The 13,068-nt window shown below is 55.1% G+C and overlaps 4 protein-coding genes across 4 annotated transcripts; 2 read left to right on the forward strand and 2 right to left on the reverse strand.

Moving 5' to 3' along the window:
• Nucleotides 1-123: 123 nt before the first annotated feature.
• Nucleotides 124-2,199, reverse strand: VDAG_06627 (uncharacterized protein; the record flags this gene model as incomplete). The annotated part of the gene is made up of 5 exons (XM_009659331.1): nt 124-930; nt 1,041-1,181; nt 1,243-1,370; nt 1,432-1,996; nt 2,140-2,199. The coding sequence occupies 5 exons, from the start codon at nt 2,197-2,199 to the stop codon at nt 124-126; spliced, it is 1,701 nt and encodes a 566-aa protein (XP_009657626.1).
• Nucleotides 2,200-4,447: 2,248 nt separating this feature from the next.
• Nucleotides 4,448-5,375, forward strand: VDAG_06628 (uncharacterized protein; the record flags this gene model as incomplete). Its single annotated transcript, XM_009659332.1, has 3 exons — nt 4,448-4,580; nt 4,647-5,162; nt 5,236-5,375. 3 exons carry the CDS (start codon nt 4,448-4,450, stop codon nt 5,373-5,375), a joined length of 789 nt encoding a protein of 262 aa, XP_009657627.1.
• Nucleotides 5,376-5,516: 141 nt separating this feature from the next.
• VDAG_06629 (cell division control protein) lies at nt 5,517-10,279 on the reverse strand (the record flags this gene model as incomplete). The annotated part of the gene is made up of 6 exons (XM_009659333.1): nt 5,517-6,325; nt 6,468-6,738; nt 6,804-7,020; nt 7,075-9,429; nt 9,498-10,035; nt 10,098-10,279. The coding sequence occupies 6 exons, from the start codon at nt 10,277-10,279 to the stop codon at nt 6,298-6,300; spliced, it is 3,591 nt and encodes a 1,196-aa protein (XP_009657628.1). The 3' UTR covers nt 5,517-6,297.
• Nucleotides 10,280-11,593: 1,314 nt separating this feature from the next.
• Nucleotides 11,594-12,184, forward strand: VDAG_06630 (uncharacterized protein; the record flags this gene model as incomplete). The annotated part of the gene is made up of 2 exons (XM_009659334.1): nt 11,594-11,750; nt 11,817-12,184. The coding sequence occupies 2 exons, from the start codon at nt 11,594-11,596 to the stop codon at nt 12,182-12,184; spliced, it is 525 nt and encodes a 174-aa protein (XP_009657629.1).
• Nucleotides 12,185-13,068: the final 884 nt, after the last annotated feature.

Here is a 13,068-nt window from a genome sequence, read left to right on the forward strand (position 1 = left end):
AATCTAACAATGTGTTCACCCGTTTCTTTTCCGCAATCCATCTCATGTCAGAGTCCACCCGGGCAGTTCATGCCTTGTTTTCTTCATTTGTAACGCCAAAACATCGAGCGGCCGTGATATGTTTTACCACTCGTCGGACAAAATGCCCTCGACTCCAGTCCTGTCCAGGGCGTCCTGGTGAGCACGCATAGCCTCCATCATGGAACGAGCGTGCAGCATCCCCATGTCACCCCAGATAGTCTGTATAATGTCCAGTGCCCACGCCCAGTAGGATTTTGGCACGCCCGGAGCGCAACTGGCCACCTTGAGCTGGAACAGGAGGGCAGGCAGACCTGCAGCACCAGACCCGCCACCCCCTGCACTCTCGACGGTGATCTGAGCTGCATCGTCGAGCAGAGGATGCCTCCAATGGCTCGGTGTGCTAACCAGCACATCTCGTGCCAGCGCTCGGATCGTTTCCAGCACCTGTGCCCGCCTAGCAACCGACACGAGGGGCAAACTCGATATCGGGTTCTGGTTGATGAGATCAAGCAAATTCTGGTCCACCAATATCCGAGCCCAGCGGTAGTAATTCCAGATCCTGGCAAACCACACATCGAAGTATAGATGGTATTCTCCTCGAAAGACTGCTCGTGGCGGGAGATCGGGTGCTTTCTCTGTGCGATAGAGCCATTGACCCTCTAGACTGTCAGCCCAGGCCCCCAGCTCGGTGTCGAGGCTCAAAAGCTGGCGAATTGTGTTAGTAGTTTTTGGTTGCCCGTCGCTGAGAACATGGCCTTGTATGAAAGACGATATTTGGACAAAGCGAGCAATCAGGAAAGCAAGGTCCGTGGACGGCTGGTCGGTAGGGTGCTGGAGTCGAGTGCCGAATGAAATCCAGTCAAAAAATTCGCGGGGTACCTCCATTGCAGTAACTTGTATGGGAATGAACTAGCAGGCCCAAAGTCAACTCTGTTTTTGCACCTTTACCGCCAAAAAAAAAAAAAAAAAAAAAAAAAAAAGGCTTTGGGTGCTTGTGATGGGCTCTGGCATTTGCTTACCATGGAATAACACAACTGCATCAAGGCTCTAAATCCTCCAAATGGGGCGTTGGGTAAAGGACACCAGCTCCTCATGAGCGCGGCGCCACCCATGACATGAGCGTGCACAGTGCCCGTGGCGTGATGCGTGCCCTTGACGACCTTGGAGAAGGGCTATGTCAGTATCCCGTGGTCATACTCCGGCGAATCAATGAAACCTCACCTCAAACATGGCAAGCATGACTACCGACCGTATAGTCACTTCGAGACTCGGCGCGTTCGGTGGCTGAATCAACTGGCCGGTCTGGCGCAGTGCTTGGCCATACTTTTGCCGCGCCGCGGCCATCATGTCTAATGGGTTGAATGTGAGCAATCGGGAGCCTCGAATGATCCCATCATGTCGACGACATACCTGCATTGCCCGTGAGATTTGACAAGCCCGCGAGCCCGACTGCCGCCATGACATGCTGGAGGGCGGGATTCCAAAGCCAAGCTGACGAACCAAGCTCGCCGATCGTTTTGGGCTCGTCTGGGTGACCGAGGAGATATCGGTCGACATAGAACTGGATACCACGTTCCTCTAGGCTGGGTCCTATCAAGAGCGAGGACAGCGCAGGTTCGGCTGGCTCCTCCTTCACGACGACCACGGCATTCGCAGCCGAGGGCATGCCGATCGAAGGCGAACGTTGCAATCCGCCGGACTGAAATGGTGACGGAGTGCTCCATTGAGGATCCGGTTTTGGGGGTTCAGGATGCGTACTGGGAGAGGACCTGGCAACAGCGGAAACGGAGAGCGGACGTGGCGGCTGAACGGGGGGAGAGGGAGATGAGATTGAGGTGGAATTCGAAGGTCGCCGGGACACAGCCGCGGTCGAAACAGCGACAGTGGACGCAGCATCTGACGCGGAATCATGTCCCCATTGAGCATGCGCTTTCTGAATGACCTTGGTGCTCTCATCGCGGAACATGAGCGACAGCTGATCCCGGTATCCAGGGCATTTTTTGCCTGCACGAACACACTGCGAGCATTCGGGTTTGGCCTTGTTGCACTATGTGTCTTGCTGTTTAGAGACAGAAAGCAGAAATAGGCACTCGTGAGTTTCTGTCCATGGCGACTTACCTTGATGCGGCGGACTCGGCAGTGCTCGCAGCCCTGTGAGGCCTTACCGCAGTAAACCATGGTGTAGATGAGTGGAAGCGCGGGGAAAGGGGGCGTGGGGGCGTGAAGAGATCCGTATACTACGGCATGAGAGTAGATGACTCGACTCACTGGTTTTACCAGTGTCCACCAATGTAACAGTAGTCAGTCGTCACCGAGAAAAGCTAGTTTCGTGACGAGAAGAATCCTGCTGCTACTTTGGCTCACGAACGTGGCCTAGTCGTCCATGTCCCAAAACAAGAGGCCGGCAGTGCAGGGCCACAAGATCACCTCCACAAGAAAGTCAGCGCCCACCAGTAGACGTTTTGTTGCATAGGATAGGTAGTGCCGGTGCGCGTCGTGCGTGGTGTGTGTGTGTGTGTCCTCGGGCGTTTGTCGGCGAGCCAGTTGAGCTGATGGCAAATGGCTTCCCCAGTCCGTCAAACCTCCTCCTTGACGCTGCAGGGCCTACACGGGGTCCGGACGCTCAAGTACGACAGGTCGGTCCTATGCTTAGGATGGTGGTTGATGGAGTCGTATTTCTCAGATAGGCAAGACAAGGTAAGGCAAGGCACCAACTGTTGGCGCGATACAGTGGAGGTGAATACAATGCAGGGGAGGGCGCTCAAGATCGGGGGCGATGCAATGTAGGTACGATGCACTGAGAATACACTGGTGGTGGGTTCATGAAACGTCCTGATTGATAATCCGAGGCAGCCGTTCGTCTTCCCAATGTTCAGCGCTCACACACCCATCCGACAGGTCGCCGCCCGGACGAGGAGATGGGGAGCTGGGGAGCTGAGGAGGTTCGCAGTCCAGACCCCCGTCCTTAGCCCCGTGTCTCAGGCGGACCCTGGCGCCAGCTCTATTCCTCGAGTTGGTAGGTGGTGGGTACCTTCCCTTCTACAACCTTTGACCTTAACTGAGGTAGGTACCTAGGGACCTAAAGCACCTTCTCCCATCCGACATCACGTGCTGAGGGGCCGGCTACCAGGCTGGCCCGCCTCCGTCGGACTACGTTACTCCGCTGTTTTTCGAGGACCAAGGCTCTGGGCCCCGGTGATCACAGGGGCTGCTGTACGGTAGCCTTGGGTAGCCTGTAGGTTTACCCGCGCTCTGGTTAAGTAGGTGCCTCTTTATAGGCAGGCAGGCAGGTGCAATATAGGTGGTTCGGTGGTCGGGCTTGCCAAGAAGCAGGGAATCTATCGGTTCCCTTGCTGTTTCAACTGGTTAGGCAGGGTCGGCCATTTACATGTGAAGCAACTGATTCCCAGGTTCGTCTCTGGTGACCAAGTACTCACAAACAGACCGTGCATCGGTGCTCAAGACTTCTGAGTAGGTAAATGTACCTTACCTAGGTAGGTAGGTACGTACCTCCTTAGGTAGGTACTTAGGTAGGGAAGATTACTGTAAAAGCATTCCAGGTTCCCCACACCCTCTACAAAACATCCAGCCCAGAAGAGAGTCTCGACGGGAACCACAGTGAATTACCTCGAGTTGACCTTCAGGGTCGAAGAGACCAGTGGCAATCATCCCCACCCCGCCATGCCCCGACGTGTGGGGAGGTATGCACTGCAATTGAATGAACGACCATCGACGCAAGATTGCCGTGCCAAGCTAGGTACATCATACATCCACACTTGCAAGGACGCGGCTGATGGCCTCCCACCAGGGTAGAGGGCTTCAACCTGAGCAGCCGCTCCTGCTTACTGCCCTCACCATGTATCCTGGTCTGATCCAGGCACTGACAGAAGATCATTACTTTTGGCAGGCCAGAAGGCAAGATGGTTTGGGTAGCAGCCTGTATGACGTAACACGTGGCGGCAGTGATCTTCTGACCCAGGGCCCTGGCTGTCCTCTGAGCTGGCAGGTCTGACCCTTTCCGTTCTTCCCGTCTGGAGTTGGCCCACGACGTCATCAGCTGTGATGCAGGACCAACCTCTAAGATGGCGCCCGTGACCAGGCAAAGAGGGACAAGCTCAGCCCAAGATACGGGCACTCAACCCCGAGGTACCGGGCCATCCCCAGTCTTGGCTAGTGAGTCGCCTTGCCAATCTCCCTGGATACGTCAGATCGCTCCTGGTGCACGACATTCTAGATATCATAAGAACCGCGACTTGACGCCCCCGCCCTCCAAACCTCAACCATCACAATCATCACCCTCTTCCCTCACCCTTCTCATACTCAACGAACAACGAACTTTGGTTAAGCAGTACTCTACAAATTAAATCGTAGCACAAACCGCCTGCATCATATTCGGACGGATACTGGGAAATCCGACATAATCAATATGGAAACGATCACAAATGTAACCAACGCTGCCGTCAAGGCCGTCTGGGGCACGTCCGAGACCAAGCAAGAGCCGGTCTCTGGCGTCCAGGGCAACACCGCCAAGGGCGAGCCCTACGATGCTGGTAACCTAGGTAAGCCTCTTGTCTAGACCACAGTGGTCCCTCGTTCCCGTCTTAACAAGGTGAAAAATCACACAGAGCCCCAGAGTGTCCACAATGATGTCACAACCCCAAGAGCCTTGCCAGACGATAATGAGAAGCAACTCCAAGACGCCAAGAACACGCTCGGTGCCGGCGCCGACACCAATGCCAGTACCGACATTGGAAAACCAGAGCTCGCCGATGCCAAGCCCGAGCACATCAACAAGCCCGTCGCTGCCGACAGCTCCGTCGGCGGCCAGCACGACACCCGGGACCCCAAGGACAGCCTTGAAGATGACCCAGTGCCCAACGTCGACTTGAGCAAACCCGGCCCCAAACCCTTGGAGACGGTCGCGAAGGAGCACGGCGGCGACGCTGGCAATATCAGCAAGGACACTTCCCAGCCAGGAACTTCCTCGACCAAGGCCGTGGCAGCAAATGACACCTCGGATGGCCCGCAGAGCGAGAGCCACGGGACAGGTACGGGCGAAAAACACATCAAGACAACCGGCTTCGCTGCCGAAGGAGGAGACTTTGACGCTGCGAATGCCGGCGCTGCCATTGAAGCTGACCGTAAGTTGCCATCCATTCTTGCTTGGAGGCCTCACTGTCTCTTATACCGATCAATTTAATAACGTTATACCAGGCCTGGTCAAGGAGGGAGGACATCCCGGCCCCAGCTCCCCAGGCACGGGCCTTGGCCACACAGATAGCAAGGACAGCAGTGGCAGTGGGGAGAAGAAGAGCCTCAAAGAGAGAATCAAGGCCAAGCTGCACAAGCACTGAGCTGAGCTGGCCCATCTCTACTTGGCTGGATGGGCACATGCTGCGCATCGACTTGCTCACTTGGGGCGTTAATTTCACGACATGACACAGCTTCTGGACAATATCCTGGTAGTGAGCTACGATACTGTTGGGTATTACTTGTACTCAAATATTTTCAATGATAATTTTACCGCAAGGACTGAAAGAAACCACCCAAACTGTCCCGTAACACAAGCACAACAATGTAGTCAAAGCGACTCCTTTGGTCTCTGTACATAGCATTCCGAAGATCTAAGCCAAGGAAATCTGGCGCCATTTGCTATGGCACTTCACAGCTGCTATCATGGGCCATGCTCATAAACCTTCATAACATGAGTTCGTCCTATGTTCGCACCCCCAGAAACCTGCCTGCAGAAGCAGATCCCACATCTACCTGTCTCCTCACGCAGTTCTTCGGTAGCAGAGATGCGTTTCAACATATCCAGAAAGGACTGACGGCTGTTCGTCTGTTCCTCGTCTAGATAGCTACCACCACCTCTGCCACCCGTCTGCGACCCCCCCGCTCCTCACTACAGATTCGAGTCATGCACTAGAACATTCCTATGAAGCTGACATTGCAGGACATGGTATGACACATATGCCATATCGTCGCGCTGGAGCTCTGACAACGACAGTGTGCTCTTTGCCGGCGTGAATAAAAAAAAAAGGCACGCTGAGTGATAGCTTCAACCCACCCTTCCTTCGATAAAGCCGTCCTACGCAGACTCCGTAGCACGGCGCAGAATAGGCCGACACAAGCCTCCAGCTCGCCGGCCACTGTCGTAGGCCGCTCCGCCATTGGCAGTCATTTGTCCGTCCTCTTCACAGGACACCGCGTTTCTTCACCGGGCCTTTTTTCGTCTTTTTGTCCAACTAGGCGATTGGTCTTCACAAGCAACGCTCATCAGAGGAAGCCCGACTCTGCAAGAACTCTGGAGAAGATAATTCAGTCAGCCTTCAACGTTTCCGCTTGACAGCGGGCAGTCCGCATCGCCCACAATGACTCTGAGCCATGGAGAGGATGGGAAGATGCAGCAAGGTGTCCCTTTACTATTGTAGACGAATTCGACGTACCTGACAATCTTCTCGTCTTCTCGCTCGCGAGGCTCAACCTGCAAGCTCTTGTCGTACATCTCATGCACATCGCCGGCAGCCTGCTTATTTGAGATGATATACTCTTGTAGTTCGGGGACCGGCTGCAGAGAATACCCTACGGCTTGGTATTGTTGTATATCACGAATGACCTCAGCTGTCTTCGACCTTTTGGCGAAATTGACGAGGTTAGTTTTCTTGATGATCGATGGGATACCATCCTCGATAAATGTCAAATCGGTCAGGTAGACGCCTATCGATAATTGTAAGCAAAGTTGATCCGCGCGAACTGGTCCGCTTCTGTCATAAATCGCTTACCAAAGAAGGGGATGCATGGCGGATTTGCCACATGAAGCGACTCGCGATACTCGCCAAAGTTCTTGGTGCTGGCCATGAGTCGTCGCATGTTCTCCAGTACACCCTGAGTCCGCTGAGGAACCTGGTCCCATGTACGTTTCAGACGGGCAATGGGCGCAGTACCGAGGGCTGAGATGATGGACGTCAAGGTAGAGAAGTTGTTGAGACTCCGGCATTTCTGTCCGCAACTTTAGCTCCCGACGAACAATCCTCATGAAGGCGTGTAACTTACATCAGCGACCGCAACGAAGTGCTTGATGACGACGACGCGTTTCTTCACATCCATTTGGGCCAGAATCATTTCGGCAACCCAGTTCGTCATCTGATTAGAGTGAAGAATCAGAAGCTTGACATTGGGTGCTGGCTCAGGGTCTCCATCGGCAACCTTCTTTTGCCACGTCTTGTTCAGGCACTCGGTTGGCTTGATTTTGCCATAGAGTCGCGACTCGATGATCGTGAGCTGGCGGGCAAACTCGGTAACATCAATGTCGAGGAACTTGAGCTTTTTCATGTTCTTCGGCATGATGGGCGCAGGCGTGCTCTGGTTGACCGTTTGAATGATGCGTCGAGTGCCTGCTTCCTTGCCACTTAGGCGCTGGTCCAATATCGACATGAGGAGCGCTGAGCCAGGCGTTTCGGTGGATTTAACGGTGTCCCGAGCGAAGGCATAGACATCGCGGATTAATTGCTTGGACTCTTCGTTGAAATCCTCCATCCAGAAGTTGTCGAACCAGCTCCTCAGAATGTTGACTACACGCACGCGGATGAGTTTCTGTTTCTTGTCTCTCCAAAGCTCGAAGTCAGTGGGTGCCAGTCCTTCCGGCGGCTGAATGCCGAAACGACCAACAAGAAGCTCGAAGAGCTCTCTTGCTGAAGTGAAAGATCGATATGTGAGGAGAAAGGTATTGTTGAAGTTAGAGTCCAACTTGTCGTGGCGTGTCAGTTGCTCTACGAGGGCCAGCAGCGTGCCTCCTTTGACTGTCGGAGGCTGCGTTTTCGTATCCCATGAGATATCAGCCTCCAAGTCCAGGAGTAAGAAGTCCGGCGTATCATCAAGTTGCTGCTGTACGGAACTCTGAGGGTTCGGGTCATCTCCCAGGATCTTCTTGACCTTGGAGTAATCCCCCCTGAAGCTACCGCCTGTGGGGTCACCTTCGCTAAACGAATGTGAGGTCAGCAGCGGAGGGCGCGTTGGGGCTGTCCTGGATTCGCTGCGTTGGTGTGGACGTTCATACGGCATAGTTTCACCCCTGCGGAGCTGATCACGTTGTGAGAAAACATCTCTTGGCGCGGGTTCCAGCTGCTGTAGTTGATGTTGAGGCTGAGTTTGAGCTTGAGCTGGTGCTTGAGGTTGCTGCTGCTGCTGGTTGATGGAAACCTGCTCTGACAAAAGTTGCAGAGAGAAACCGACGTGGGAAGAGTTCGTCTCGAGAGCCTTGGCGCACTGCCTGGCATATTCGAGTCGATTTTCCAGGGCTTCGCCTCGGACCTCTGCCCATTCATCTGCGAGCGGCCCTGCTACAGCTTGACAAGCCAGTAGCAAATCGGAGATGTTGTCGTATAGACTCTGTTTGTTGACGCTGAAGTCGGCTAGCTGAGGCGTTTGGAAGCTGTTGCCTAAGGATGACAAGTTGATGGATTCAACCATTGCGATCCAAGGCTTGAAAGTCTCCAAAACTTTGCTCCCGGCTGAGCAGACATTATTTCCAATGACCTCGTGTCTGAAAGGCGTCACTATCTTTTCGGTAACGACAAGGTTCTTGTCCAGCTCTCGAATACTGAAGACGAGCATGCGTTTCAGCTCGTCTAGTCTCTCAAGCAGCTTGCCGTCTAGTCCCGCAGTAGGCTCAATGACGCCCTCCTCGTCCTCTAGAAAATTCGCGGTAATGGGGTCCCGTGGTCCCAGTCCGTTGTTTTGCCAACTGCCACCCGTGGAACTGCCGACGACGAACCCGGGAAACAGTCGTGGAATTTCCTCTCCACGCTGCTGCCGAGCAATCTCAACGTAGCTGAAGACGCCAAGCAGGACACCATCGGCTTCTTGCAGGCATTTCTGGACCGATTCGGCGTTTGGCCAATCCGCAGCAGCGATATGAGAAGAGATGACGAGCTTCGAGAACTTGGACATCATGTCTCGGAAATGAGGATAGAGGGCTTTGTTCGTCGATATGATTGATGGCTGACCGGAATGATTGTCCGTAGTACCGGATCCAGCGGCAAGAAGCAGTCTAAGATGATCTGAGATGTCTTCGGCACGTGCGACATACTCAGAGCGGCTGTTGTTTGTTATGGCTTCGCGATAGCGATCTACGGCTCGTCGCATGTTGGAGACAAGGCGCGTCCATGTCAAGGGTGGAGTCGAACCATCGTCAAAGAATGAGCGCGGCACGGTACTTGTTGGTGGTGCATTGTATGACGTGCTGGTAAACGAAGTGGCCGAGGCGATCATGGGTGTTGGTGTCACGCCCAGAGTCTGGGTGGTAAAGGGATCGCCTTTCAGACGAGCCGCGGGGGAAGCTCCATTCATAGAGTCCATCGAGGTTGAAGGCGACAGGCTACTGTCGTTGTGTGAGCGACGATTGCGAGTCTGCGGGACATAAGATCACGTCAGCGATTTTCACCAGCGGTAAGTGGATCGAGAGGTGTGAGCATTACCCCTGAACCTCGAGAAGCGAGCATTAGTGACTCGCCCTCCATCTCAGATGCTGAGTTCGTTTCTGAATCCTCGTCTTCGTCCTGCGTCAGACCGCGGGCCATCATCTCAGGTGGCGGTCGTGTTCGATCTGGTATGCTGACGTTCATACGGTCTCGGGGCCCGGTCTCGCTGGCCGACACGGGGGACTCAAGAGGAAGTTCCATACTGCGGTCACCCGTCATCATGTTGTAGTAGAACAAGCGGCCGTCTGGAGTTGCTTGTGGTATCCAGAAATCGGCTCTCGACTTGTCGCCAGGTTGCGTGCCCTCGAGAGGCAGTCCATTTGTTCCATCGTGATCCGACTCGTCCTCTTCGTCGTCGAACTGCTCTTCAAACTCATGCTCGTCTTCCTCTCCCAATGGTTCGTCTTCTACCTGCGGCATCTCGTCCGGGTTTGTGATGACCTCGCAATAATTGGAGGGGAACCAACCGCGCACACCGTCAAAACGCCATCCCACCATCCGGTCTCCAATCTGTTGAGAACGCAAATGACGTCGCCTTCGTTGAAGGTCAAGCTCGTCCGATCCTCCGCTTCGTAGTCGTACAGGGCGCGGACGTACATGTTGCCCTGTGGGGCAGTGCCCGCAATGCCATTCATGTTGGAAGTGGCTGTCAAGTGACTCGGGTCTGTTTCGGCGTGGTAGTCGAGGGATTGGTCGTGCGGCAATCTCTTGCGCGCGTACTGGGTACTTTTCTTCTGAGGATAAAATTGCGCCGACGCAGCAGTCTCTGTCATGAGCATTGTGATGCGCGCTGAGCGCCGGGATAGCGACGTTCGAAGGAGGAGGAGGGCGGAAGGGGGGGAAGGTTAAGCCATGATCCACCTCCACAGCCTCGCCTCCAGGGGGATGTTGAACGTTAGTCGGTGGTGGTGGATGAAGTGGGGCGTCCACTGAGTATGTGATGCACCCAAAGACGCAACGTAGGTTCTCAGAATGAATATGGTCGAGACGCGCTGATTGAATTGGTAGTTGCGATATCCTTCCTCTAACGACAAGTTGCTACTCCAGTAGTCCAAAGATGAGCAGATGCGCGATGGGGTGGGGCATCCCGATTTGGCACACGGGGGGACAGGAGTGTGTGGGTGTCACGTGGTTTTTTCATCAATCTGGCGCGCTACTGATACTGTTACTGGCGTGAGGGGATGGCAGGCTGACAACCCAAAGTCTGGGTGACTGGACAGCCAGCCAGTGACCCGTTGGAGGGTCCTGGTGCGACTAGTACCCAATCAGCTGAGGTTGCAGCGCGACGACTCGCAAAATGGCCGCCTACCAACCCAGTCAGCCGACTACGTAGCCAATGGCGAGCGATTTGCCAAGTCTCCCCCTGAGAACCGAACCTCTTTCTGGCACTTGCCGAGGGCCAGCCAACCTCGTCTGTCCCAAATCGCAGCACATCAACCAGCGAGCGTCTCGAGGTCAAGGGTTGTTGAAGTGTCTGTCCAAATAGACAAACGGGCTTCTTTTCAAACACCAGATTGACCGAGGGTCGAAGATTTAAACACCGTGAAGCATGGACAGCCCGGCCATGGGGGCAAAGTCGGGGGAACGATACGAGACAGGGCGCAGAAAATGATTCACGGGAACAGCCGGGCGCGGGCGAGACGCGCATGACGAGGAGTCCGAGAGACGTCCCAAACGTTTAAAAGTTGTTCAAAACCACTGCCCCCGCTAGCTGAGCACTGAAGGGACATCCTGTGCTGTTGTGAGGATGGCTCCAGTTGGGTCGCGGGGCCTCGGGGGCTACCACGCGGATCCGCGGCAGGGCGATCCCTGGCTTGTGATGGCTGGCTGCTTCGCAACACTCCACTCTAGCCTTTGCCATACAGCCTCGACCTCATTCACCATCGGCGCATTTCAGGCACACTGAACAGTAGCATCGAAAGTCGTCGGCTGGCCTTGGCGAGCTTCGGTCTCCGTCCGCGGTCGATAAAATCCAGACGAGACTAATTAAATGTGAGGGATGAGTTGGCGACGAGTATCGAGGTTGGCTGCCATGGCAAATCCAGCTTCCGTCCGCCTACAGGCCCCTCTCTTGATCCCTTCACCGACTCAACATGCTGCTGAAGGCCCCATCCACTATCGTGGTGTCGACATGTACAATGTGGACTCCGATGCATGGTAGAGATGCAGCTTTCACCGCTCTGACGGCTCAGGACGAGCTGGGTTCCTGTAGAAGGCAGCGCACCGCCACCTCGGTCCATGTGCTACCAAGTAAGCCAAGGTTGTCGTTAAATCGTGGGTCTCGACAAACGAGGTGGCGATATGACTCTTATGTAGTATGTAAGGGACGAACTGTAAGCAAAAAGCATTGGGGCGGACAGCCCGTGGTCGCTGGTGCGAGAGGGGCAGCTGAAATGAAGGGCGAACTGTGCCATTGCTCATCCGGGTCAAACTGGAGTGGGCAGTTGATGATGACAAGTAAAGCAAGTGATGAGGGTTTCGCACCTCAGGCAATAACCAGGTATGAGGCCAGCCTCACTTTTCCGCTCCCTGGCTCCGCGGTCCCCGGCCCTGGTCCTGTCGGCGGCCGCGCTGTCATGGTGCTCCAGCTCCATGCTTGCCATCTCCCTGGCCATATCGCCAGGACGGCCTGCATAGCAGCACAGGGGACGGAGGCATGTACTTTGCACAGTGGGTGCACCTAAGGCAAGGCAAGGCAATGTCGGTGCATCACGCCAGGTGTGCACACCGGCGTGGCTGATGCGATCAGAGCAAAGAGAGAAGGATGGCCGATGGACGGATGGGTGGGGGACCTACAGTAAGGAGGTGGTGGCTCGTGCTGCCTCACTTGCCTCACTCTGTCGCTCCCGTCATGCGGGCCGTGGGCTGTAGCCGTCGATGGTCTGTGGTTGCAGTGACGACGATGCGATGGCCACTCAGGCGTCGCGCGATGCGGCGCACGGTAGTGAATCCGGGCCCATCCCTATCGTCCTTGATTCTGGGATACCAGACTGGCAGAGCTGAGGTATGATGATGGAGGTCGAATGAACAGTTGGTTTGTCATGCTGAATGCGATCCACTTGAGTCGCGTCAAGTGGATTGAGATTACACGTCCAGACAACAAGCACTGCGATGGGCTTCAGCGCACTACGACAACACAATGGGCGGACACTGAGACGCAAGGATTGCTGGGGCGAGAAGAGCGATTGGGCACGAAACAGCGAGACAGCGCGGCCGCGGGCGAGGCCGTAGTAGCTACATTCGTCGCCCCGCCGACCCCTCCAACAAGTGACCCCCTCCTCCTCCTCCTGCTTCTAATGGCCCCTCCTGCTGGCCATCCCCCTTCCTCCCCCTTCTACCTCAGCCTCCCCCCCCCTTCTTCCGTCACGTTTTCCGGAGTCTTCCTTGCATCCCGCATCAGACTTTACGTGACAGGGACGGGGACGGGAGGGGGAGCTGGGACTGGGGCCCTAACCCCCTTTGTACGGGACGCGACCGGTGTGAAAATTAGAAAGGGGGTTCGAAGAAGGGGAAATAGGTGGGGAAACGAGGGTTTCGGCTTTTTATTGCCCGAGGGACCCGGGGGGGG

This window comes from Verticillium dahliae, genomic scaffold (genome assembly GCF_000150675.1).
Source record: "Verticillium dahliae VdLs.17 supercont1.14 genomic scaffold, whole genome shotgun sequence".
NCBI classification, from domain to species: domain Eukaryota; kingdom Fungi; phylum Ascomycota; class Sordariomycetes; order Glomerellales; family Plectosphaerellaceae; genus Verticillium; species Verticillium dahliae.